This window comes from Nothobranchius furzeri, chromosome 5 (assembly GCF_043380555.1).
Source record: "Nothobranchius furzeri strain GRZ-AD chromosome 5, NfurGRZ-RIMD1, whole genome shotgun sequence".
In the NCBI taxonomy this organism is placed as follows: Eukaryota; Metazoa; Chordata; class Actinopteri; order Cyprinodontiformes; family Nothobranchiidae; genus Nothobranchius; species Nothobranchius furzeri.
In genome coordinates this window covers 58,905,613-58,929,372 of record NC_091745.1, presented here as the reverse complement: position 1 = coordinate 58,929,372, position 23,760 = coordinate 58,905,613, and the positions used below count along the sequence as shown (strand labels likewise).

The following is a 23,760-nucleotide window of genomic DNA, read 5'->3' as shown; positions in this document are numbered from 1 at the left end:
ATGTACACCAGTCCACCAGCTGCTGCACCTCTTCCCTGTACGCTGACTTATTTCCCTGGCTGATTAGGCCCACCCCAGTTGTATCATCAGCAAACCTAATGATAGTGTTGATGTTGTGGGTAGGCGCACTTGTGTGTAGCGGGAGTACAAGAAGGGACTCAGCACCCAGCCTTGTGGGGCTCCTGTGCTAAGCGATAGTGAGGAGGAACTTTTCATTGTGAAAAGGGGTTGGATGCAAGTCAATGGAGCTAAAAGTTATTTTCTAATCCACTTTGCCTTACACCCTGAATTGCACATATGTTGTACTACAATTTAAATGAAAGGAACTTATGTGTGTTTCAACCACGCCTATCACATACTTTGAGATTTATCAGCTTATAAAAATTTGTTTTTAGCACAACTACAAATCAGACGTTGGCACATTGCATTTATGACATCGCCACAGAATCTCCCCTGCCCTGGCATAGCTGTCTGCTACTTACCATATGACAAGTTTTATGGTGGTTCTTTCCTCCTGAAGGAAGGATTTTCCCTCTGCTCTTCTCCATGTCAATTACAAGGAATCGTTGAAAATGGACACAGTAAATACTTCCTTAAGTGTTTATTAACCACAAACATGTAAACTCCTACGATGTTCTGAATGTGCCAAAAATATGTAGTTGTCACAATGTCCTTAAAACTTGTTGTCCAGCTGTTCTTCATCTCTCATACAACCGGTCGACACGTGATGTTGTCTTTGTTCTGACATTATAGTCTATTGGCCGGTTGTGTGGCTACCTGATGTCGTCTGACAATGCCGTTAAAACCTATCTTCACGCTATCTCATCACTGTTGTATAGCTGTTTTGTTAGCTTGAAAATAAGTTCTAAACAAGAGTGACGATGCATTAGAAGATCATAACATTACAGCAATACAGAACAATTTAATAAAACAAATCATGTTAAATGTCATAACCTGTTATGGCACTCATTTCTATCCAAGTAGAAGTGAAAATCTATTTGTGACCACAGAAGCACTGGTGTCATTTTAAAAGATTAACACAAATGCCAACCCACTTGTTTAGTGAACATATGAACTAGACAAAGACATGGACAGATATGTTTGGCACATTCAAAACAACATTAAATAGGTAGATACATTTTTTTTTATTCAGAGGGACTTCTATTTACAAGGAGTTTCTTACAAAATATAATATCCCTGTAACTCCCGGAGATTATGCTAAAGTTTTTGGAGCTGTCCCATATGGTGTGTGTATGTTTTTAAGAGTCAACAGAGAGTTGATGCTAGTTAAACTATTGTCACCAAGTGACACACCTGCCGGGAAGATCTGACATTCCAGCTTCCTGCCGTCACCTGAAGATGACCCAGACCAGACGGGACCAGAGGTTCACGCCATCGGCAGCGTCCATCTCGACCTCCTGGCCCCCTGGATCACTTGGAGATCTTCACACAAGGGCACGTAGGTCAGCACAAGTAGCATTGGATGGTTTTATAAACAAATCTCTAGCTTATCGAACCATACAGCCCAACTGATTTTACCACCCAGACTCCACAATCTCTCTCAGATACTTAAGAAAGGTTTTGCTAAAACATCTAGCTTAAATTTCATAATTTCATTCATCGTCTGTTATCTGTATAACCATGATTTCATTCATACTTTGCCATGTACAATAATTTAGTTTAGGAAAATGAAGTAATTTTCATAACTATGTTTTTGACTCTGTATTAATATGAAGTGTGCATGTTCCCTGAATCAGTCAAAGAAACAAAAGTTTTCTGATTAAACATTCAAAGACCAATCAAATTGATATTTCATATTTAAATGGAATATCAATATCTTATTGAACATTTGTATATTATGTACATTTGTTGTCAATCCCTAAAGCTACAAGGCGTATAAAACTATTAATATATGTAATTTTTTTAAGGTGTTCATTTGAACCCCTAATACAATCCCCAATCTAGCACATTTTCTTATCTTTCTATCTTCTTATTTTTCTTCTTTTCATTCTTCTACTTCACTCTGTAATTGTTTGGCAAATGTGTTATGTTTGTATTTGTAAATAACTCAGCATGTCACTTTTGTCTGTGATTTTCAAGAGCATCTGGCTGCAGACATCAGCTGGCGTCTTTGCCGTAACAGGAAATGACGTATCCGGAAAAACAAGTGTCATTACCTTCGCCGGAAGTCATTACCTTTGCCGGAAGTAGTTTTTTTCGGGTCATTACCTTTGCCGGAAGTAGTTTTTTTTCTTGAATACGCTTTATTGACAAAGCACAAAAGTAGTTTGGATTTGTCAAAACCATACCGTGTCGTTTTTCTCTTCGATTTGTACACATTTAAGAGAAAAATTACACGGTGGGTCATTACCTTAACCAGAAGTCATTACTTTCACTGGAAGTAGTTTTTAAAAAAACAAAACTTACCGGAAAAAGCTTTTTATTTCGGATTTTTTTTTCTCTTCAGATCTGGACTGGCAAACTTAAGTAACGTTACCTGCGTTGCATGAAAATTGAATATTAAATCCCTTTGTTCTTCAGACAGGGAATTTTTATGACAGTAGCACATACATACATACATATAAATTATATATATATATATATATATATATATATATATATATATATATATACACACACACACACATATATGTATATATACACACACACAATAAAAGGCTGTAAAGTGAATTAAAAAAACATATGGATAAAATGAGAACACGTTAAACTAAGACTTTTCAAAATGTGCAAACAAAATAGTACTGGCTAAATATTCAGTTTTATTGTTAAGCCCAAGATGAACTTTTGACCTACACCAATTGCTAAAGTACAGGACTCCCAGAAGCAGTGAAAAACATTTCAGCAACACTCCTCTCTCACCAGCAACAAAAATTAGTTATTAAATATCCACAACACTGTCCTACTGTGTATCACAGCAGCTCATTGCAACAGAATTTAACTACTACAGCTGATAACTATTTAGCTAGTTGGTATTTATTTTGAGTGAAAGACAATAAAACCAAAGAAACACTTGATTTCACAACCATTTTATTTTGGGTACAAATGAATTTGCTGAAGCATGGCTTTCTCAGCTGCATATCGATTCATCCCCTCCCATTTTTCCAACACTTTTATTGTTACCTGAAAAACATGCAGGATTACTTCAACGTCGTCGTCTTCCTCCGCTTGTCCGGGTCCAGGTCGCGGGGGCAGCATTCCAACTAGGGAGCTCCAGACCGTCCTCTCCCCGGCCACCTCCACCAGATCCTCCGGCAGGACCCCAAGGCGTTCCCGGACCAGATTGGAGATGTAACCTCTCCAACGTGTCCTGGGTCGACCCGGGGGCCTCCTGCCGGCAGGACATGCCCGAAACACCTCCCCGGGGAGGCGTCCAGGAGGCATCCTGACCAGATGCCCAAGCCACCTCAACTGGCTCCTATCGATCCAGAGGAGCAGCGGTTCTACTCCGAGTCCCTTCCGGATGTCCGAGCTCCTCACCCTATCTCTAAGGCTGAGCCCGGCCACCCTACGGAGGAAACTCATTTTGGCCGCTTGTATCCGCGATCTCGTTCTTTCGGTCATTACCCAAAGCTCATGACCATAGGTGAGGATTGGGACGTAGATCGACCGGTAAATCGAGAGCCTGGCTTTCTGGATCAGCTCCCCCTTCACCACGACAGATTGGTTCAGCGTCCGCATCACTGCAGACGCCGAACCAATCCACCTGTCGATCTCCCGATCCCTCCTACCGTCACTCGTGAACAAGACCCCGAGATACTTAAACTCCTCCACTTGAGGTAGGACCTCTCCCCCGACCCGGAGTTGGCAAGCCACCCTTTTCCGGTCGAGAACCATGGATTTGGAGGTGCTGACCCTCATCCCAGCCGCTTCACACTCGGCCGCGAACCTATCCAGCAAGAGCTGAAGGTCAGAGCTGGGTGAAGCTAGGAGGACCACATCATCCGCAAAAAGCAGAGACGAGATTCTCCTGCCACCAAACTCTGTTAAGGATTACTTCATACACTGTCAAATGTTTTGGAAAAGTAACTTTTATACCAATCACTGCTGAAGACTGCGTTGTACCTCTGGAACAAGGACATCAAACACCAAGTCCAGAAACTGGAACTCTCTCTTCTTTATTAGTTTATCTATTCCTGAGCATGAACCAATCCGCTCTGTCAGCTCGTCAACCTATAAAACACGTTAACATAAAAATGAACAAAACATTCCTCTCAGCATTAGACAACGGACCCAGGTGGCCCACTGACCACGCATCCACATAAATAAATCTGATGCAGCTTATTGTAAGTCAGTATACATTTACCTGTGCATCAGCAAAGTGGAACATCAGTGGCTTTAGTCTTTGCTTTAATTTAAGCGAGACACCTGGATTGTGCCACAGATACATGCGGCCAGACTTCACTCCACCGCTGCAGAGATCCTTATACAAAGTCTGAGACAAGAGTTAAAAATAAGCAACATTACCACAGATAACAAGAGATTGCATTATCCTATGTCCAATTTTAGAGTCTTAATTTATTATAATTAAACATTACCTTGATTTCACCATCTGAAATTACTGCCTGGGTTCCATTTTTCAAAGCCTCGATTGTCCTGTAATTTGGATAAAAATACATCTTATTAGCAAATGAAGAATACAAGCACATGTAAGGAGTTTTGTCAGTGTCACTTGAAGAAGTCCGATACTCATTTTAGATCTATATTTAAGGCCTGTAACTCCTGAATGATTTGCAGCTACATGTGCTTAAATCCGGTAATATTAATATAAACCAAACCCGATCAAAGCAGTCAGTCGACAAAAATATCTATTTTTTATAAGGATAGGATTATTCTGAAACAGAATCAGAAGGAGGGCGGCATTAATTAGAGAAGCGGCTACTATTTCAAAGTTATTGTACCTGTTGCAGGACACCTGATTTGTGCAACCACAGTAGAATGACCAAGCACACCACACACAATAACTGAAAAATATTTAGAGAAAGCTAAGCTTGTCCAGAAAATACATTTTATTTCTGGGTGCACAGGACCAGTTCCAGTGTGGGCCAGATGCTGAAAAATAAATTCATAAATCTGTCTTTTTGAAGTTTCACAAATCAGAGGAAGGTTTCAAAAATCACAAACTATGTTTTATGCATTCCTACGAGCCCAGAATAATCTAAAACAGGTTTGAAGAGTGTATGTATTGTAGGTTTTGAGCTAGAGCAGAATAAAAATGGTCAGAGTAGAGAAAAATTGGGTGTATTAGCCCTTTAGCCATTTCCCGACTCGGAAGCTAACTTTAGCCTCATATGAAAACTAGTGATTGAAACCACTTACAAATCTCTGAAAATCTACGCTTTTAATTAAAAAAGGGTATTAATAACGTTTCAGTCAAGTCAGTATTAGAAATCGTGGTCTTTATATCATATCTAAATTATATATAAAGTTAATATTATTACTTTAACTGTTTTAACAAACAGGGAGACCAGAAAAATCAAATAGCTAAGTTAAAGCTAAGCTACAATTGCTGATAGCTTTATTTATGTAGCTTTTGTGTTAGCTAGCTTGTGATCTCCCTTCGTTTTAAGACTGCGTGTTAATATTGATACAATTAGCTATGAAACACGGTGCCTTTGCAATAATTCTCTGGTAAAGCTTTAAACGCTACAGTGCCTACATTTAAGAACTAAGAACGGTTGCAACAATTAGTTAATTTCATCCTTATCTTTCTTTCTTTATCTATCATCCTTATCCTTACCTTTCCTCAATTGAAACCCGCCGAGTATGGTTGAAACAAAAACAACGTAGCGGCCGCCAAAAAAAAAGACAAACTTCCTGCCGAGGTCTTTCGCTCGTCGATTTTCCGGTAAAAGTAATGACGCGCCATCTTGCTCTCGACACACCAGCTGATGTCTGCAGCCAGGTCCTACTCGTGATTTTCGATTTCATCCATCTGTTGAACCCGGTTGAACCGGAAAATCCAAACCACCATACCGGAAACTGATAGCGCCCCCTAGTGGCCGGTACATGTAATTGAGCTATAACAAAATAATTGAAGTCTACAAACTTCACGTGAAATGTTATTTAAGAGCGATTAACCTGTTTAAAGGTAAGAAATTGTAGGAAGGTGCTGGCGCGCCCCGTCACGTGGAAAATGACCTTGTGACACCGATGATGACGTCTATGCAGCAGACAGGTTTAGTAGACGTAGCAACAGTTGGCTAACGCTGGTAATAATGTAGCTGCTGTTTGTAGCATGCAGCTAGTTAGCTTGGAGCGAACCGCTGCGTGCAGTTTAAAGGGACTGGTGTTAGCTGAGCCATAAGTCGCCCAACATCTCAGTGAGGTCTCGGGAAAACGTCCACCGTTCGTCCGGTTATCCAGCTGCTCCGGTCCCTATTCAGATACGTTTCTGTGTATAGTAGAGTTCTGGGTCTGAGCCAGAACATCTGGGGCTGTTGTCGCTACTGATGAACTTTTGAAGGTTCCAGGGAGACGCTAATAGGTTAGAAAACAGCTTAGTGACACAGAACTTTAAATCACAATCACCGAACCCGTCTCGCTGTCTTGACATGTAGACCCGTTTAGATCCGGTCCAGGTCAAAAGGTCAAAACCCACACCTCTTAACCCTGGTCACTGGACTGGATCGTCCTTTAGTGGCTGACCTGGGCTGATTTTTAAGGTTCTGGGTGAAGTATTTTGACCAAGCATGGTGCAGCTGGAATGGGCACTGAACATATTCAACAGTGGACATCATCAGAGTTCTCTTTGGGTCCAACAGAACCACCAGAGTTCTGTTGATGCTTTATTCAGGGTTCCCCTCAGTAGAAAACTTTAAACTAATTGAAATAATGAACTGAACTCAATCAGCTGATAAGTAGGATGTTTTCAATTGGAATGTTTACTTTGTAAAATGCTTTGCCACGACTCTTCCTGTGATTTGGCACTACGAATAAATTTAATTGAACTATTTGACCTGATGGCGAGAATCCTGGAATCTTTTCGTCTGCTCAGTGGGTCTAAGCCACTCCACATGATGATGTCACACATTTCTCCTGTCAAGACAGTTGTTCCTTTGACTTTTCTCTGTTTCAGTGGAGGCGGGCAGTGCTTCTAAGCAGCCATGATGGAGGTGCGACAGGTGGACATATCTCCTGCTGCTTCTGACCATAATAGCCCCACCACCTCCCCCTCCATCAGCTCTTCCCCCTCTGTGTCCCTCCCCTCCACCCCATCATCCTCCTGCAGCCCCCCACAGCCCCCGCCACCTTTGCTGGGCATCATCAGCGAGGGTGTTGGTGAGCTGAGCCTGATGATTGATGCAGAGGTGGCCCAGAAGGCGTGTCAGGAGGTCCTGCAGAAGGTGAAGCTGGAGCATGTAGAGACTGACGCTGCACACCTGCAGAATGGGGAGGGGCCAGACAGTGGGTCCCATAGCCCTCCAGCTCATACAGTCAAATCAGTACTGATCCGTGGGGAGGAGGAGGAGCAGGGAGGCCCTGCCGCCAGCTCGGCAAAGAGCGCCCGACGGCGACAAAGACACAACCCTTCGAAGCAGTCCTGGCTGCTGCGCCTGTTTGAGTCTAAGCTGTTTGATGTTTCTATGGCGATCTCCTACCTGCACAACTCCAAGGAACCTGGTGTGCAGGCATACATCGGAAACCGCCTGTTCAGTTTTTCGCACGAGGAGGTGGACTTCTACTTGCCGCAGCTGCTCAACATGTACATCCACATGGACGAGGACGTCGGAGATGCAATCAAGCCTTACGTGGTGGGTGTGGCCTCAGCTTCACTCTGTCATCAAACCTGTTGCTTATTCATCCACATCTGAGACCAGCTGCTAATCAAAGATGATTATAAGATGAAATCTCTGGATTGATGGATTTAAAAAAATCTTGTTTCATTTTAGAACAGCTTTTGTATGTGGTAACCATGGCAACAGCCACAGCTTAACAGTTCTGTGGGCAAAGCGGAATAAACATTCAGAGTCAGCAGGAGGACTGCTCTCACTTCCTCCACCTTTTAGGCTCATCCTAGACTAGAATCCAGTTCCTGGGTCGGTCCAGCGGTGGTTCTGCATTTAACTGATTTACATGCCAGAAATGGTAGATCTCTGTTTGATTGAAGAATGATTTTTTTTCTCTTTAAATTTGTAATTTTTACCTTTTGAAAATTAAAACAAGGTTTTAATCTCCGTAAACCGTTTTTGCTGAAACCAGCACTGATGAGACCACGGTCAGCCTGAGTCAGAAGTGTTCTTTGTTGCCATGGTAACTTTCCATTTCTGTGTACGTATGGTAATATGTTTGTGTGGGTTTTTTGGCCCTGTGTTTGTTCCTGCAGGTGCACCGCTGCAGGCAGAGCATCTCCTTCAGCCTGCAGTGCGCCTGGCTGCTGGGAGCATACTCCTCCGACATGCACATTTCCACTCAGAGACATTCTAGAGGAACCAAACTCAGGAAGCTCATCCTCTCAGATGAACTCAAACCTGCAGGGTCTCGAACCCGCAGGGAGCCCCTTGCTCTGACACCATTCTGCCCTGCGGCATCACCTGGGCCTCTGGGAGCAGAACACAGCCTGTCCCCATCCAAACGCACACATCAGCGCTCAAAGTCCGACGCCACGGTCAGCATCAGCCTGAGCAGCAACCTGAAGAGGACCGCCAGCAACCCAAAGGTGGAGAGCAGCCAGGATGAGGTGAGAGCTCCGTCAGCAGGATGGACATCCAGTAGACATCCCACTGAGTGCTCTGAGTCAGGTTCAGGTGACGTGACATCATCTTACCTGGGTGACCCAAAAGTTAAAAAAATGCAATTTTGTCTATCAGGATGCAAAATCAGAAGAGAGGATCTGAATCCTAGTTTCTATTCTGAGAGTTGATAAACTGAAAGCTTCATGTGAGTGAAATTCCCACCAGGCTTGTTCCAATCAGCTGTTTCCTCTTCAGGAGGAACCGTGCAAACGCTGGAAGGTCGTTTTGTCCCAAAGTGAGACGTGATGTTTTCCAACGTTTTGAGTTTATCGTCTCTGACGTCTGCATGAGTGAAGAAACAGTTAACGCTCATGTTTCTAAGCTTAATTTAAACGCATCACAAAGGCTTTGGTTTGTAGAACCCTGCAGGTTCTGATGCTCCAGTCTAAATCTAAACACACCGGTCCTCTCCCTCTGACCCTCAGGACAGCAGCTCCAGCTCCGACAGCCTGGAGTTTGATTCCTGTCCCGTAAGTTCAGACCCTAAATGTTACTACCTCCAGGGTGCATTGTGGGAAATAAAGGAGGCTCTGGGCTCTGGTTCTAATTCTGATTTTGGTGAGGAAAAGCAGCTTGTCTGTGGACCCACTATGGATCTGTTGGCGGTTCTGAGCTAACCTGTGTTCAGCAGCCTGTCTGTCTCCTCTGCGTTTGTGTGTCGGTTTTTAATTTGAACAGCCGAGCCTGCCTGCTTCAGATCTTAGCTACTGGATCAGAACCAGAGGGCTTTGTTTGAACTAGATGGAAAAACAAAATTACTCAAACTTATCAGGACAACGATTTTAGACCCGACACACAAACAACCGAGATCCGGTTCTGTCGGTTCCTGATATGAGGCGCTGCCCCCTTCATTACCTCTTTGTGTGTGTGTGTGTGTGTGTGTGTGTGTGTGTGTGTGTGTGTGTGTGTGTGTGTGCACGTATGCTCGTGTGTGCAGCCCATGCGTCTGGCACCTCAGAGGGAGTTCATCAAATCCCTGATGGGGATCGGGAAGCGTCTGGCCACACTGCCAACCAAAGAGCAGAAGACCCATCGGCTGATCTCAGAGTTGTCGCTGCTCAACCACAAGCTGCCGGCACGAGTCTGGCTGCCCACCGCTGCCTTTGAGCATCACGTGGTCCGTGTGCCACACACACAGGCTGTCGTCCTCAACTCCAAAGACAAGGTGAGATATTTTGTCCAGATCATCCCAGTTCACTGATGCTCTGTTTGAGACTGAAAACGAGCTCTGGGCCTGCCTGCTCCACTGGGTAATTGGACGTGTGTGGACTGACCCAAACAGGACCATGGTGGGACTCTTGAGTGTGAGAGGTGGATTTCTGCCTTCTGGGTTGAGCTCATCTGACTGAACCCAGATCCAAACCTTCTCCAGCTGTTCTGGACATTGAAATTTTGCTGGCTTAGAGCTGAAGGCGGTGCACTTGTTCTTATTAACCATCATCTGTCCACTCCTCAGGCTCCCTACCTGATCTATGTGGAGGTTCTGGAATGTGACAACTTTGAGACGTCTAACGTTCCCATCAGGATCCCAGAGAACCGGATCAGGAGCACGCGCTCTGTGGAGAATCTTCCAGATTGTGGCATCACGGTAGAGCAGCGAGCGGGAAGCTTCTCGATTGTCCCAAACTACGACAACGATGACGAGGCCTGGTCTGTGGATGACATTGGAGAGTTACAGGTGGAGGTGAGGCTCTGCCCACAAAGGCTGTGATGTCATCAGAATAGCGTGATTATGTTATTTAAATTATAAAAAAAATTAATTCCTAAGAAAGAGAAGGTAATCAGCTCCAAAAGTCCACATGAAACCCAACAAAGCTGGTTCTGGACGTACCCTGACCCAAATCAGAAACAGAAAGTAGTGAGACTCATTTTGACATGTCTCTTTGTGTGGCTTTATGAAAACCACCAGGTGCTCAGTATTAGACCCTGTGGAACACCACAGCAGAAGAGAACATAGCACTACCAGCTTTAGTTCTGGTTCAGGTGTGAATGATGCCATCATTTCTCTGCAGCTCTCAGAGGTACACACCAACAGCTGTGACAACATCAGTCAGTTCTCTGTGGACAGCATCACCAGCCTGGACAGCAAGGAGCCCGTCTTCATCGCCGCTGGAGACATAAGGTCTGACTATCAAAGTGACTGCTAAGTGTTGGGGTCAATTCAGAAACGAACCCCAGCCCAGATAGGATCCACTTCCTGGTTCAGCATTGTCTTTTGTCCTGGTGTATTTTGTCTCAGGCGCCGTTTGTCCGAGCAGTTGGCTCAGGCCCCCACCACCTTCAGACGAGACCCTGAAGACCCTTCAGCTGTGGCCCTCAAGGAGCCCTGGGAAGAGAAAGTCCGGTGGGTGGAGCCTCAGGTGTGTGAACGAGGGCTGTGTTCCATTCAGAATTTCCATCCGTAGGCATTTTTGCAGAACAATCACCAGTGCTGAGTTAGAAATGGAATGCAGCCCTCTGCAGCATGTCTGACCTGTTTGAGCCAATCCCATTAAGAAAGCTTCACACATGGGTCATTTATTCCCCAAGTTCAGACTACGAGGCAGAAAGGGGGGAAAAACGTGCCTGAAAGACCAGCTCAGGGAACAAATGTCCTCTGTGTCTCTGATGACATTCTTTTTCTGTCTGCTGATGTTCTGTCCTTCTATCTGGATAGGAGGATCAGGGAGGGTTCTCCTTATGGACACTTCCCTACCTGGAGACTCCTCTCAGTTATCGTAAAGTGTGGAGACGACCTGAGACAGGAGCTTCTGGCCTTCCAGGTCCTGCAGCAGCTGAAGGTAAAGCTGTCCCACCACGTCTCCCCTGTTCTCTGCTTGTCTGTTAAAAGTAAGAATGACTTTTTATGAAGGACATTTAAAAATTCTCAAAGAGCTGTGGACATTAGTTTGGACTAAAGAGACTTTGGTCCTGATCCCGACTCTGATCCCGACCCTGACTTTGAGGCATCAGGATCTACAGATGCCGACCACCAGCACGGAAAGCACGTGTCCCCCTCTGGTCCTGTTGTGTTTGTGACCTTTGGTCTATACTCTTGTCTCTTCTCTGTCCTCCAGTCCATTTGGGAGCAGGAGCGTGCCCCACTCTGGATCAAACCGTATAAGATCCTGGTTCTGTCTTCAGACAGCGGGATGATCGAGCCTGTGGTGAATGCCGTGTCCCTCCACCAGGTGAAGAAGCAGAGTCAGCTGTCCCTGCTGGACTACTTTCTACAGGAACACGGCGCTCCAACCACAGAAGCCTTCCTGACGGCTCAGAGGAACTTTGTCCAGAGCTGCGCAGGATACAGTCTCATCTGCTACCTGTTGCAGGTCAAGGACAGGTGAGTTCCGCTTGCTCGTCCCGACCCGCTTCGATGCAGAAAGCTGTAACTTCTGTCTCTTGGCCTTGCAGACACAATGGGAATATCCTGCTGGATGCTGATGGACACATCATCCACATCGACTTTGGCTTCATTTTGTCCAGCTCCCCTAGAAATCTCGGCTTTGAGACTTCTGCCTTCAAACTCACCTCTGAGTTTGTAGACGTAAGTTTGTCTCGTCTTTAAGTCCTGACTGATACAAGTGTTGTCGTGGATTTTATCAATATGTTTATCAATAACCCATTTCCTGTAGTGAAGAAAGAAGGAGACAATGAGCAGACAAGTCAAACCGTTATAACTGTGGCATTATGCATGAGGCAAAATGCCCCGAACATCTGGTCACAGAGTTTATTTATACCAAGAGATAAAAGAGAGAGAGAGAGAGAGAGAGAGAGTGTGTGTGTGTGTGTGTGTGTGTGTGTGTGTGTGTGTGTGTGTGTGTGTGTGTGTGTCTTGTGTGGGTGTGTCATGCAAAGAGGCATAGAGCAATACATTTACATTCAGTTGATTGAGTCAATGATCAAGAAATAATAAACATAAATTTTCCATAACATTCCCTCCTGTTTATCCGATTAGGATAACCAAACAAAAAGAAGCAACAAAACAAAGCCAAATAAGGAAAATTAAAATAAGTAAAATAATGAGGAATATTATCCACTTTCATAAATTGTCACCATTAACTATGATAGCTACATCAATCACAAGTCAAGGAGTAGAAAGGGGGTAAACCAGGAAAGGTGATCATCTCAGTAGTCATAAGGGCCAATAGGGTACAAATCAAGTAACTCAAGACAAAAATGATAAGCATCAAAACAAGAAAAAAAAATTAATAAGTAAAATAAATAAACACTACGATCAGATATGAAAGGTTCAGAATTAACACGATGAAGTGAGAACACAGCACGAGGTGCTGCAATCATTTGTCTATTGTGGATCGTAATCTCAATCCTGATAACGTCGTCCAAAGAATCATTCCATACAAAGTGTAATACAAAAATCAGCAAAATAATAAGAACAAAGAAGGTAATAAACACGATAAGGCAAACACAACTGACAATAATATCTTACAGCAGTTCACAGAGATTGAGAATGGAATCAGCTAAATCAACACAATTATAACCTTAAGAAAAGCTAATTCATACATATTGAGATGAATTTACTGTGATGCACAATTCTACAATTTATGGCAGTTCCTGTAAGGAGATTGGGAAGGGTTCGCAAAACCATATAATGCACAGCAAACATCAGTTCGGTGTATTGAAACATCAGGTGAATTTAGATTAAAGCTCCAAGTTGCAGACACATCTTTCTGTGACAGAGGAAAAATCAAGGTGTAGTTTTAATTTACGCAGCTCTAACCATGGCAGAGCTGAGGCAAACCAGGCATTCTTCATCAAGGGGCTTGTCCGTGGACTGAGAATCCCGGTTGGAGAATAGGTTTGAAAGTCAGAGTCCTCTTCCGTTGATCAGAATGGTTTCAGTCTTACGTTGATGAGTACCTTGAAGTCCAGGTCCAGAGCGTAATAACGTAGTTCGGAACATGAAGCGCAAAGTTCAACGTCTCAATAGGAAGACACCAGGGTCCTTCCATGGTGTGTCGAGGCGGTTGTCCAATTATCAGGGAGCTGATCTTGTCCCCGAAAGGTCCTACAGGTCCTTGACCGTGAAACCAGTCTGGAGATTTGAGTGCAGGTGCTTGAAGTAGTTATCCTTTCCCAGTGTCTCTTCTTCGCTGTGTCCTGTTGTAGATGTGTCCAGGGTTCGTCAGCCGAGGTGGATGCAGGTTACGTTGTCATGTAGGTGCGCGGTCAGGGAGGAGCCCCAATCCGTTGTTTCAGTTCCAGTTCTAGTACCCCCTCAGATACTGCTGTCTCAGTTGTTCCATCAGGTGCTGAGAGGCAACCCAAGTGCAGGGCCATGAGTGCGACCACCAACATCAACAACGTGGTGAACCCACCAAGCTTGAAGCAGATCTTTATCTTATCTTATCTTGATCTTATCTTCACGGGTTTGAGAGATGGCACCCTAGTGGTGGCCCACCCCTTTGTAGCCAGACTTTGTTGCCACGCAAAAGCGGTTGGTTGTTAAGCTTGCAGTGGGATAGATGAATCCAAGATGGCCTCTCAGCAATCTTCACAGCAGTGGGAGTGATGAGGAGTACTTCGAATGGACCTCTGGCTGCCCCATCTGTTTCGCTTCAGCACATTCATCTTCATTCAGCACCCAATTTCCTGGTTTAACGACCTGTGGCAAAAAAGCACAAGAAAATTCTGGGAGATCACTGTTGATTTTGAATTGTTTTCAGCAACAATCCTTATCATCTAATATTTAAGGTAATTCCATCCAGGCAGTGTAATAATGTGAGGAAATCGTTATCAGCCTTCCCTCCTTTTGAGGCATGAGGCAACTCAGGGCTCACCAGAAACAAAACTTAAACAAAAGGGTCCGATACTGGCAAGCATTGCGGCAACCCGATGTTAACATGTGAAAAACACCCATCCCAAGGAACTTGCAATTACTAGTTCACGTCAGCAAGGGGCAGAGTCGTGCAACACAGTGTGCATAAAACAACAATACAACCCAAAACAAACTAACAAAAAAGCCATAACCCGTGTAAAGAAAATAGAAAATAAACACAAAAGTTATTTACACAGGAGTAACTGGAGAAATTGTAGTAAAAGAACTATAGCAAACATAATAAACTAATGAAATCAAAGGGAATCAACCCATCTGGGAAAAAGGGTGAGCTTGTCAGCATCCTCAAGCTCATTAAAAAAAATATATATATAGACTGTATGTGTTTGCTCTCATTATGCCAGAAACTTTCACCTATAGTGACTTCTTAATTTAATCTCTTTGCTTCTAACACTGGAGTAACTAACAATGAAACCAGTCCTAGTTGTAAAATAATATTTCAACTCCACATAGGTTCAGTAGGGTAAGGTTGCTTCAGAGTACATCAACAATGTACAATGTCACTCAATAATGCAACTCAAATAATGTGTATAATTTGTCAACAGGAGATAAATACTGCTAAACTAAAGCTCCGTAAGTGAAATTGAACAACAGATTTTTCTAAGGAAAATAAAACTCATCTGTCACATAGAGACAGTGAACAATCAAAAATTATACAACTGATGGTGTTCTGAGATCCACACAACCCCAAAGGTGTTTGAAAAGATGATAATTGTTTCAGGAAGGGAAAAGACGTTCTAAACAAAAGAAATAATTCATAATTTACAAAAGTGTACCTTGTCTAAAATGGTTATACTACGGGAAACAAGGAAGTGCTTGAGGAGGAGCCCTAAGTAGCTTAAGGGTCAAGCAGAGGAGTATAAGTGTGATTATGAACAACTAAAGCATTTATACTCGCAAAACAACAAGAAATAACAAAATAAGGAAAATAAAAGACTTGACAAACGTAAAAACTACTAGATGCATATGTAATCAGGTCATTCTCAAATGAATGACCATCAAAGAACATCGTCAGGTCATCATGCTACTGATCAAATCTAAGGGTCATTTAGGACAAGTGTCATCTTATAATGCTTTTCTAGCAATAACAAAACAATGACGATGTCAAAGGCGAGAGCTGCTCTCTCTTTTTTGAATTAAGAAGGTGATAATGAAGTGGGAGCTGATTAGGTACAAAGAAGGGGCAAAATAAAGATTTAGCAAAAATAACAGAAAATATTCACTAACCTACACAGGAGGAGTACAATATTAATTACATAAACAGTAAATTTAGAAACGAGATAGATTGGCTAACACAAGTTATTTACATAACTTCCATACTCTTAATAAAGATATTGATTTAATGGTAGTATTTAAGAATCTGCTCAAGGAAGCGAACCAAGTCATTCATAGATGATAATTTAAAAGGGCACAATCAGTACTCATGAAAGTTTGTTTGGTTTAAGTTCAAAAACAAAACATTTATCATCACGCCTAATTCCAAACTGAGCAAGGCTAAGCAGCTGTGTCAACATTTACGTAATCTCTACCGATTTAGGAAACATGGGCCGATGTTTACATCCCAAAGAGGACAGACAAATTCTAATCAACTGTCCAGCTACTTCATTCTAAATTTAAAAGTGTGCAAAACCCATATTTAAATCAAATATATTAACTTATCCATAACCAACTTCGAAGTTAAATCAACAACTCATAGTTACTCTTCCTTCTTGGTATTTTTATCTTTTAGGAACTGTATTAGAAGCTTTTCTGGTTTCTGCTTAAGAATCACATGGCTGATAGAATATTTTCTCACTTGTGCCCAAGGTCTATTAGAATGCGTGTTTACCTCCTGATACGACCTTGCTGTTTAACCCAGACACAGAGGAGCGTGAAATTCTGTGTCAAACATTTAAAAGTTCCCAAGCTGAGAATACATGAAGAATTAAAATAATTAAAACTTATTAAATGCAAATTCCCTACAACAGCTTTAATCTGCTGTCTCATTTCAATTTTACTTCCAGTTTCCCCCCTTGTTCTAATCACAATGTCCGCTAATCGGAGATCTGAACAAGTTCCTTCATTTGACAGATGCCAGAAAGATTCAATTGATGACAAACAATATTTTTAGAGTGTTCAAAATGCAGTTTTTGAATTCAACAGGTACTGCCCACCAATTTATGTTCACCCGGGTGCGATTGTCATCCGCTGAACTCCCTTGTCTTGGTTTTAAGCGTCAGAAACAAAGATTTAAAAAAACAAAAATAAGGAGATATTAAATGCAAATTGACAGTAGTCACTAGGCTTGTTGGTCTGAGATCACTGTTTTGACTAAAATATACACTCTTAGCTTTTATTTGGGCACTCATTTACTACCAAGTACTGATAAACAGTCAATGTCTCAAATTGAGGGGTTCCACTAAAACCCTTTTCCTTTCAGCCACTAAAAGTGACAGTTTATAGTTCAAATTATGTTAGTCACCAGATACCAGGAATTAAATATTTGGGTCATGCCTAACCTTTCGATGCATGAATTATGAAATCTTCAACCATGATTATTTAACAATTATTCTCATTCATCTTTGGGTGTGAATGAAACAAATTTCAACAAATATTGTTTGTAACATTGAATAATTTGCAAATAATTTACTACATGTTCACCTCAGTGGACGGCATGTATTCTGAACATGAAATATGTTGGCTGGACTTACTGAAGTCCACAGAGGGGCTCAAATGTAATAAAGTACTCAACAGCTGTGCTTAATAGCAAAACAAATAAGTAAATTACAACTTTGAGAACCTGTTCAAATTATATTTTTCATCTTTATTTTCTAGTTATAACCTTCAGACAGCAATTGACCTTGGTGGCTCAGACTCTGGGCACAGCTGCGGTTGTTTTGACTCTTGCCTCCTCTCTGTTTCACATTTTCACCCTTTTTCTTTCTCTCCACCGCTCTGTGTATCCTCGTAACTCTAATCCTGATAGTTCGTTTGTAATTTTCTCATTTTTCTCTCATGTGCTATCTCACTTTAAGGTTACCCTGCAAGTACAGCACGTCAGCGGCAACCAAAATCCCAGAGAAACATGTTTTCCATCAATCCTCTGATTATTTTCAGATCATTTCCCCATTCGCTGGATTTACATTTCCATCAGTGTACCATCTTCATTCAAAAGGTGTTTGTGAGTTCTTATTCCCGCATACATAGATAACACACTTACAAAGCAAATCCATACTCTCTCATTTATCCAAACAACAATTAAAGCAGACAACATCTAAGACAATAGATAACTAGAATCTCGACTTTATCCAATACGGAGATGCGTTTATATTTCCAGCAAAAACGCTCAAAAAACCAATTTAATAATAACCAATACGGAGCTGCGTTTATATTTCTGGCAAAAATGCTCAAAAAACCAAGCCAATACAGCATCTCCGGAATCTGTTTATCTTTCTCCCTGACGATCACAACCAACAATGACAACTGGAGTTGCGTTTCTATTAGAGGCTAAACGTTCACAAGCCAGGCCACCTCTCGGTTATCACACCGGTCCATTCTCTCTCAACCATGCCAAAACAGCATTCCAGGAATCTAAGCTGCATTTATATTTTCCAGCTAAAACGCTCAAAAACCAATTTAACCTCTGGTCATCTAGGATTTCTCTCGGTACCACAAAACAAACAACAAACTTGTCTCACCAAATCTCTCCACTCAGGGCTTGAGTTCGTGGATCTGCAGTCCTCATAGCGACGTCAAGACCCCACCGACCCCCCCAGCAAAACTCAGTGCTGGAGGAGATTTAGGTTGTCGACAGTCCTCCGGCGTCGGTTTTTAGCACCGCGAGGTGATGGGACCCTGGCTTTCGAAGGACCAAATAATATCATGGATTTTATCAATATGTTTATCAATAACCCATTTCCTATAGTGAAGAGAGAAGGAGACAATGAGCAGACAAGTCAAGCAGTTATAACTGTGGCATAATGCACGAGGCAAAATGCCCCGAACATCTGGTCACAGAGTTTATTTATACAGAGAGAGAGAGAGAGAGAGAGAGAGTGAGAGGGAGAGAGAGAGAGAGAAAGTGTGTGTGTGTCTTGTGTGGGTGTGTCATGCAAAGAGGCATAGAGCAATACATTTACATTCAGTTGATTGAGTCCATGATCAAGAATTAACAAACATAAATTTTCCATAACAAGTCTGCACCGGCAGTTGCGGCTCAAGCTTCAACATTCACACATTAGTAGAAGTATAACAGTACTACATGTGGATTGGTGGGTGGAATACTTCGAAGACCTCCTCAATCCCAACAGCATGTCTTCCACTGAGGAAAGCAGAGCCTGGGAGCTTTGGGTTTGACTCTCCAATCTCTGGGGCTGAGGTCACTGAGGTGGTCCAAAAGCTCCTCGGTGGCCAGGGTTGGATGAGATCCGCCCAGAGTTCCTTAAGGCTCTTGATGGTGTAGGGCTGTGTTGGCTGACGAGGCTCTTCAGTATCGCGTGGACATCGGGGGCAGCTCCACTGGATTGGCAGACTGGGATGGTGGTCCCCCTATTTAAGGATGTCCCGATTAGGGCTGCAACAAACGATTATTTGGATAATCGATGAATCGGATGGGGTCTCGACACGATTAATCGATTAATCGGATTACATAGGGACATTTTTAAAAACTGCTAGGGAAACGTTATTTTTCTCCTTCCTTCACTTTATTAAACACAACATTATTAGAAAACAGTTCAATAGCAGAAAAACAACATGCCATCACCTAAATTGTCTTATAAGGTGTATAGACAGAGACCCTAAGCTACACCTATCTGTGACCTAAAATGCTTGGTCCAAGTTAAACAGCTTAAAGAGCAAGTCAACCCCTACCAGAGTCTAACTCCACTCCCACTTCGTTTGAAAAATGCAACACATGCTGTTGCCTGGCAGACCGAGAGGGCGGAGCCGCTAACAAACACACACTCAGGCTCACGACAGCATTGTGACATCATAATGTACCAGTTAACATCATAGCATACTTCTTAGCCAATAGCGGTGGCAGATTTCAATTAAAATACAGTGCAGAGTTTTTACCTGACAACGGCACAACACTGCCAGTTTTAGGCAGAATATTTAAATTTTAACTAAGATGCACTGAAGTGCCAAATTATTGACGACACGTGTCTGCAGCACGATTAGACACTCGTTTATTTAGTTTATCAGCAAAAAAAAGTTTATTTGGGGGTGACTTGCTCTTTAAGGGCAATTCTCATCTGTTTTGTTTGATCTCATCTGTAGACAGTTATTATAATTGGGGATGTCAAACAACTAATTTTTAAATGTAATTGAACATAGGCTGTGAATTCATCAAAATTAATCACTATTTCCAAAAATGACTGAAACAATACCAAATAAAACAAAAGTAAATGAATGCCATCCTCCTTGCGATGATGCCCTGGGCAACTGCCATAAAGTCACATCAAGAAATGCTGCTGATCATTCCAATGATCCCAAATAGACTCACATTAGGCCACATGAAAGCAACTGAACCAAAAAATATATTAACCAGTATATAACTGCACTCTCACAACACGCCTGTAGCAACAGTTAGGACTCCTCCCTCCCTTTTAAAAGCATTTTCACTTCTGAGGACACTGTGGTTGTAAAGCCACATGCTAGTAGTCTGGCCCCGGTGTGATCAACCAGTTTCTGCGGGAATGTGACGGCGGAACCGGTTCGCAGCGGCGCGAGTCCCCCCCCCCCCCCCCCCACCCCCCACCCCCCCGGCGATCTAATAGCGTTGCGCTTACAATTTTATACACTTTTTAAAACAAGCTTAGGGCATGTCTAGCCTGTAATAATCCGGGGCTTGGGTGAATCGCTTTTGAAAAGTTTTTAACTTACCCGGACACAGAGCTCTCTCCTTCCTCGCTGATGATTCTGACATGCTTGCGTTTAAGATGCTGCATAATCACTGTAGTACTCCCGTGCCATGCTAAGTCTGACCTACAAACGTTGCATGTCTTCGCCTGATTTAACTGAAAATGCTCCCAAACTTTAGAAGTTTTTACTTTTTTGGGGTCTCGCTTCTTCTGCCATGTTCCTCTTACAAACACCTGCCGGCTCTCCACCGGTCTGCGCGCAGCGGCGGGAGGGGAGGGGGCTTTTGGAAGAGTTGCGCAACACAACGAATCGATGACGCAATTCGTTGCCAACGCTTTTAGTAATCGATTTTCATCGAATTTATCGATTCGTTGTTGCAGCCCTAGTCCCGATACAACCTTTTCATTTCCGATACGATACCGATATTGCAGCCTTTGGTATTGACCAATTCCGATATCAATCTGATACGAAATCAACACAAATCATACTTACTTTTACCTATTTCGTAGTGTGGAATGTATGAAAGGCTTGATCGAGTGTATTACTCAATCGGAGAACAAGAGCCAAAACAGTAAGTATGAAATAAATAACAATTTTTTCTTAACTATCGGTTGCAAAATTGTGAACCTTAACGGACCGCTTATATTGGAGATTTTTGATGCCGTCCGATACACAGTTTTTTGGCCAAAATCGAATTACTACCGATATCGATATCAGAACATCCATACCCCTATTTAAAAAGGGGAACCACAGGGTGTGTTCCAACTACAGGTGGACCACACTCCTGAGCCTTCCTGGTAAGGTCTGTTCAGGGTTTCTGGAGAGGAGGGTATGTCGGATTGTCGAACCTCGGGTTCAGGAGGAGCAATGTGGTTTTTGTCCTGGCCGTGGAACACTGGACCAGCTCTATACCCTTAGGGGGCTCCTGGAGGGTGTGTGGGAGTTCGCCCAACCAATCTAAATGTGTTTTGTGTATTTGGAGAAGGCATTTGACCACGTCCCTTGTGGGGCCCTGTGGGGGGGTACTCCGGGAGTATTGGGTACCAGGCCCTTTGATATGGGCTGTTAGGTCCCTGTATGACCGGTGTCAGAGCTTGGTCCCCATTGCCGGCAGTAAGTCAGGCTCGTTCTCAGTGAGAGTTGGACTCCACCAAGGCTGCCCTTTGTCACAGATTCTGTTCATAACTTTTATGGACAGGATTTCTAGGCACAGCCAAGGTGTTGGTGGGATCAGTTTTGGTGGCCTGAGGATCAGGTCTCTGCAGTTTGCAGATGATGTGGTCCTGTTTGCTTCATCAGAACGTGATCTACGGCTCTCTCTGGAGTGGTTTGCAGCCGAGTGTGAAGCACCTGGGATGAGCATCAGCTCTTCTAAATCCAAGACCATGGTCTTGAGTCAGAAAAGGATAGAATGCTTTCCTTACCAATTCGTCTAGCTCCCCCTATGGACCCTCACGATGACGTTGAGGAATGAATGGAGCTCTGAAGGTGACCAAAACTTGCTGCTACTTGCTGGCATTTTTTCACATTCATGTACAGCTAATGAAAATACAAACAACGCAACTCAGTTTGTTTTGCTTGTTGCAAGTAGTGAAATAATTCTGTCGACTAATCAGTGGACTGTGTTGTTGCTCAGCCCTAACCATACAGCTCCAGAAATTTCTGGACCTACAATAGAAGAGGGCCAAAAAATCCCGTGACTGACGCAGGTAGGTTGTCTGGACCGGTTGACTCGAGTAGAAAAGATTCAACAAGTTCCACCACATCAATATTCTGTGCTATCTGGACAACATAACGTCTCATAATTTACAGCAGGCAGGAATTCAGACACCATAACATAGCTGTTAGCTAACTGGCTAATGCAGGTGCTAACGTGTCGCCTCTGAAGCAAAATTGTCTGCAGTTTAGACTGAAGGTTGATGCATCACCCTCAAAATAAACGTTATCTCGCTTTTGGCTTTTCCCTTAAGGCATTTGCATTGTGAATCACCTGTCTCTGTGTTGCTGCTGAGTTTAGTCTTAACCTCTGTTGAATGCTCTCACAGTTGCTAGGCAACAGAACATATGCAGAGGTAAGAAACAATTACACAGCTGCATGCATTGCTGGCTAAAACGCAATGCAGTTAAGCGTCCGTAACGAACATCTGAATATGCATAGGTGGAATGTTACTCCTCTATATATGAATATCATCAGAAAAAAACTGCTGTTTTTACAGTAAAATTTTAACTTAACAGTTTTTAATCTTTAACGTTTCGTCAGAACAACAATCTTTAGGAGGAGACGAGACATTTATGCTCCAATGGGTAAAAAAGATCAACAGTCGGACAATCCCTTTATGATCAGCTGTTAGCATTAGCATGATCTGTTACCACAATGCATGATTTGTGTCTGAGGTGATTGTGATATTAAACCCTGTGTCTTGTCTGACAGGTGATGGGCGGGCCAGATGGGGACATGTTTAACTACTATAAGATGCTGATGCTGCAGGGTCTGATTGCAGCCAGGAAGCACATGGAACGAGTTCTGCAGATTGTTGAGATCATGCAGCAAGGTTAGCACGCTGTCAAACCTGCAGCACCATTCACTGCCCTAACAGTACTAACCCTCCCCCTGTGTGCCCCCAGGCTCACAGCTGCCCTGTTTTCATGGATCCAGCACCATGCGAGGTCTAAAGGAGCGTTTCCACATGAGTTTGACTGAGGAACAGCTTCAGCTGCTGATTGATCAGCTGGTAGATGGATCAATGAGGTCGCTCACCACCAAACTGTACGACGGCTTCCAGTACCTCACCAATGGCATCATGTGACCTCCAGCTCATTTCATTTGTGTCTTCATTTATTTATTGTTTTCTTTAGAAGATTTGTGTTTCCTCTTTGTTTTGTCTAGATTCTTTAATGTTCCTTTTCTTTATTTTCCATATTTGTTTGGACTGCTCCTGTTGGCTTTTCAGCAGGACTCTTGGCCAATCCGAGAGCAGCCTAGTTTTACTTTGGAATGTGAACATTGAGCAAGTGACTGGTGTTTACAGGTGAACAAGAAGTTCTCATGGAACAGACTGATTAAACTTCCAGACTGTTTTAGCTGTTGGACTTTTATCAGTTTGTTTGATCCATTAAAACCAGCTGGTGTCGACCTGCAGATGGTACATGACCTGTGTTTATATAGAGCCTTTCAGAATCAGAACTCCAAGGTGTTTTACACGACAGTGTATCATTATTTCATTCACACACACACATTCACATGCTGGTGGGGGTGAGCTACATTGTAGCCACAGTTGCCTCGGGGCACACTGACAGAGGCGAGGCAGCTGGGCACAGGCGCAACTGGTC

At 43.1% G+C, this 23,760-nt stretch overlaps 1 protein-coding gene across 2 annotated transcripts; it reads left to right on the top strand.

Annotated features, from left to right (window-relative positions):
- Nucleotides 1–5,991: 5,991 nt before the first annotated feature.
- On the top strand, nucleotides 5,992–23,511 carry pi4kb (phosphatidylinositol 4-kinase, catalytic, beta). Of its 2 annotated transcripts, XM_015949552.3 has the most exons (13): nucleotides 5,992–6,109; nucleotides 7,097–7,772; nucleotides 8,345–8,698; nucleotides 9,179–9,223; nucleotides 9,691–9,918; nucleotides 10,210–10,437; nucleotides 10,766–10,875; nucleotides 10,993–11,097; nucleotides 11,410–11,533; nucleotides 11,810–12,075; nucleotides 12,147–12,279; nucleotides 22,862–22,982; nucleotides 23,056–23,511. In XM_015949552.3, the coding sequence occupies exons 2-13, from the start codon at nucleotides 7,125–7,127 to the stop codon at nucleotides 23,235–23,237; spliced, it is 2,544 nt and encodes an 847-aa protein (XP_015805038.1). In that variant the 5' UTR covers nucleotides 5,992–6,109; nucleotides 7,097–7,124; the 3' UTR covers nucleotides 23,238–23,511. The 2 variants fall into 2 exon arrangements, with proteins under 2 accessions (XP_015805038.1, XP_015805037.1); XM_015949551.3 differs by lacking the exon at nucleotides 9,179–9,223.
- The last annotated feature ends 249 nt before the right edge of the window (nucleotides 23,512–23,760 follow it).

Excerpts from the sequence above, each read along its gene's own strand:
- pi4kb (XM_015949552.3), top strand. The coding sequence starts at position 7,125 with ATGATGGAGGTGCGACAGGTGGACATATCTCCTGCTGCTTCTGACCAT. Across the intron at positions 10,876-10,992 it reads ATCGCCGCTGGAGACATAAG|GCGCCGTTTGTCCGAGCAGT; the intron begins GTCTGACTATCA and ends ATTTTGTCTCAG. Across the intron at positions 11,098-11,409 it reads CCCTGGGAAGAGAAAGTCCG|GAGGATCAGGGAGGGTTCTC; the intron begins GTGGGTGGAGCC and ends CTATCTGGATAG.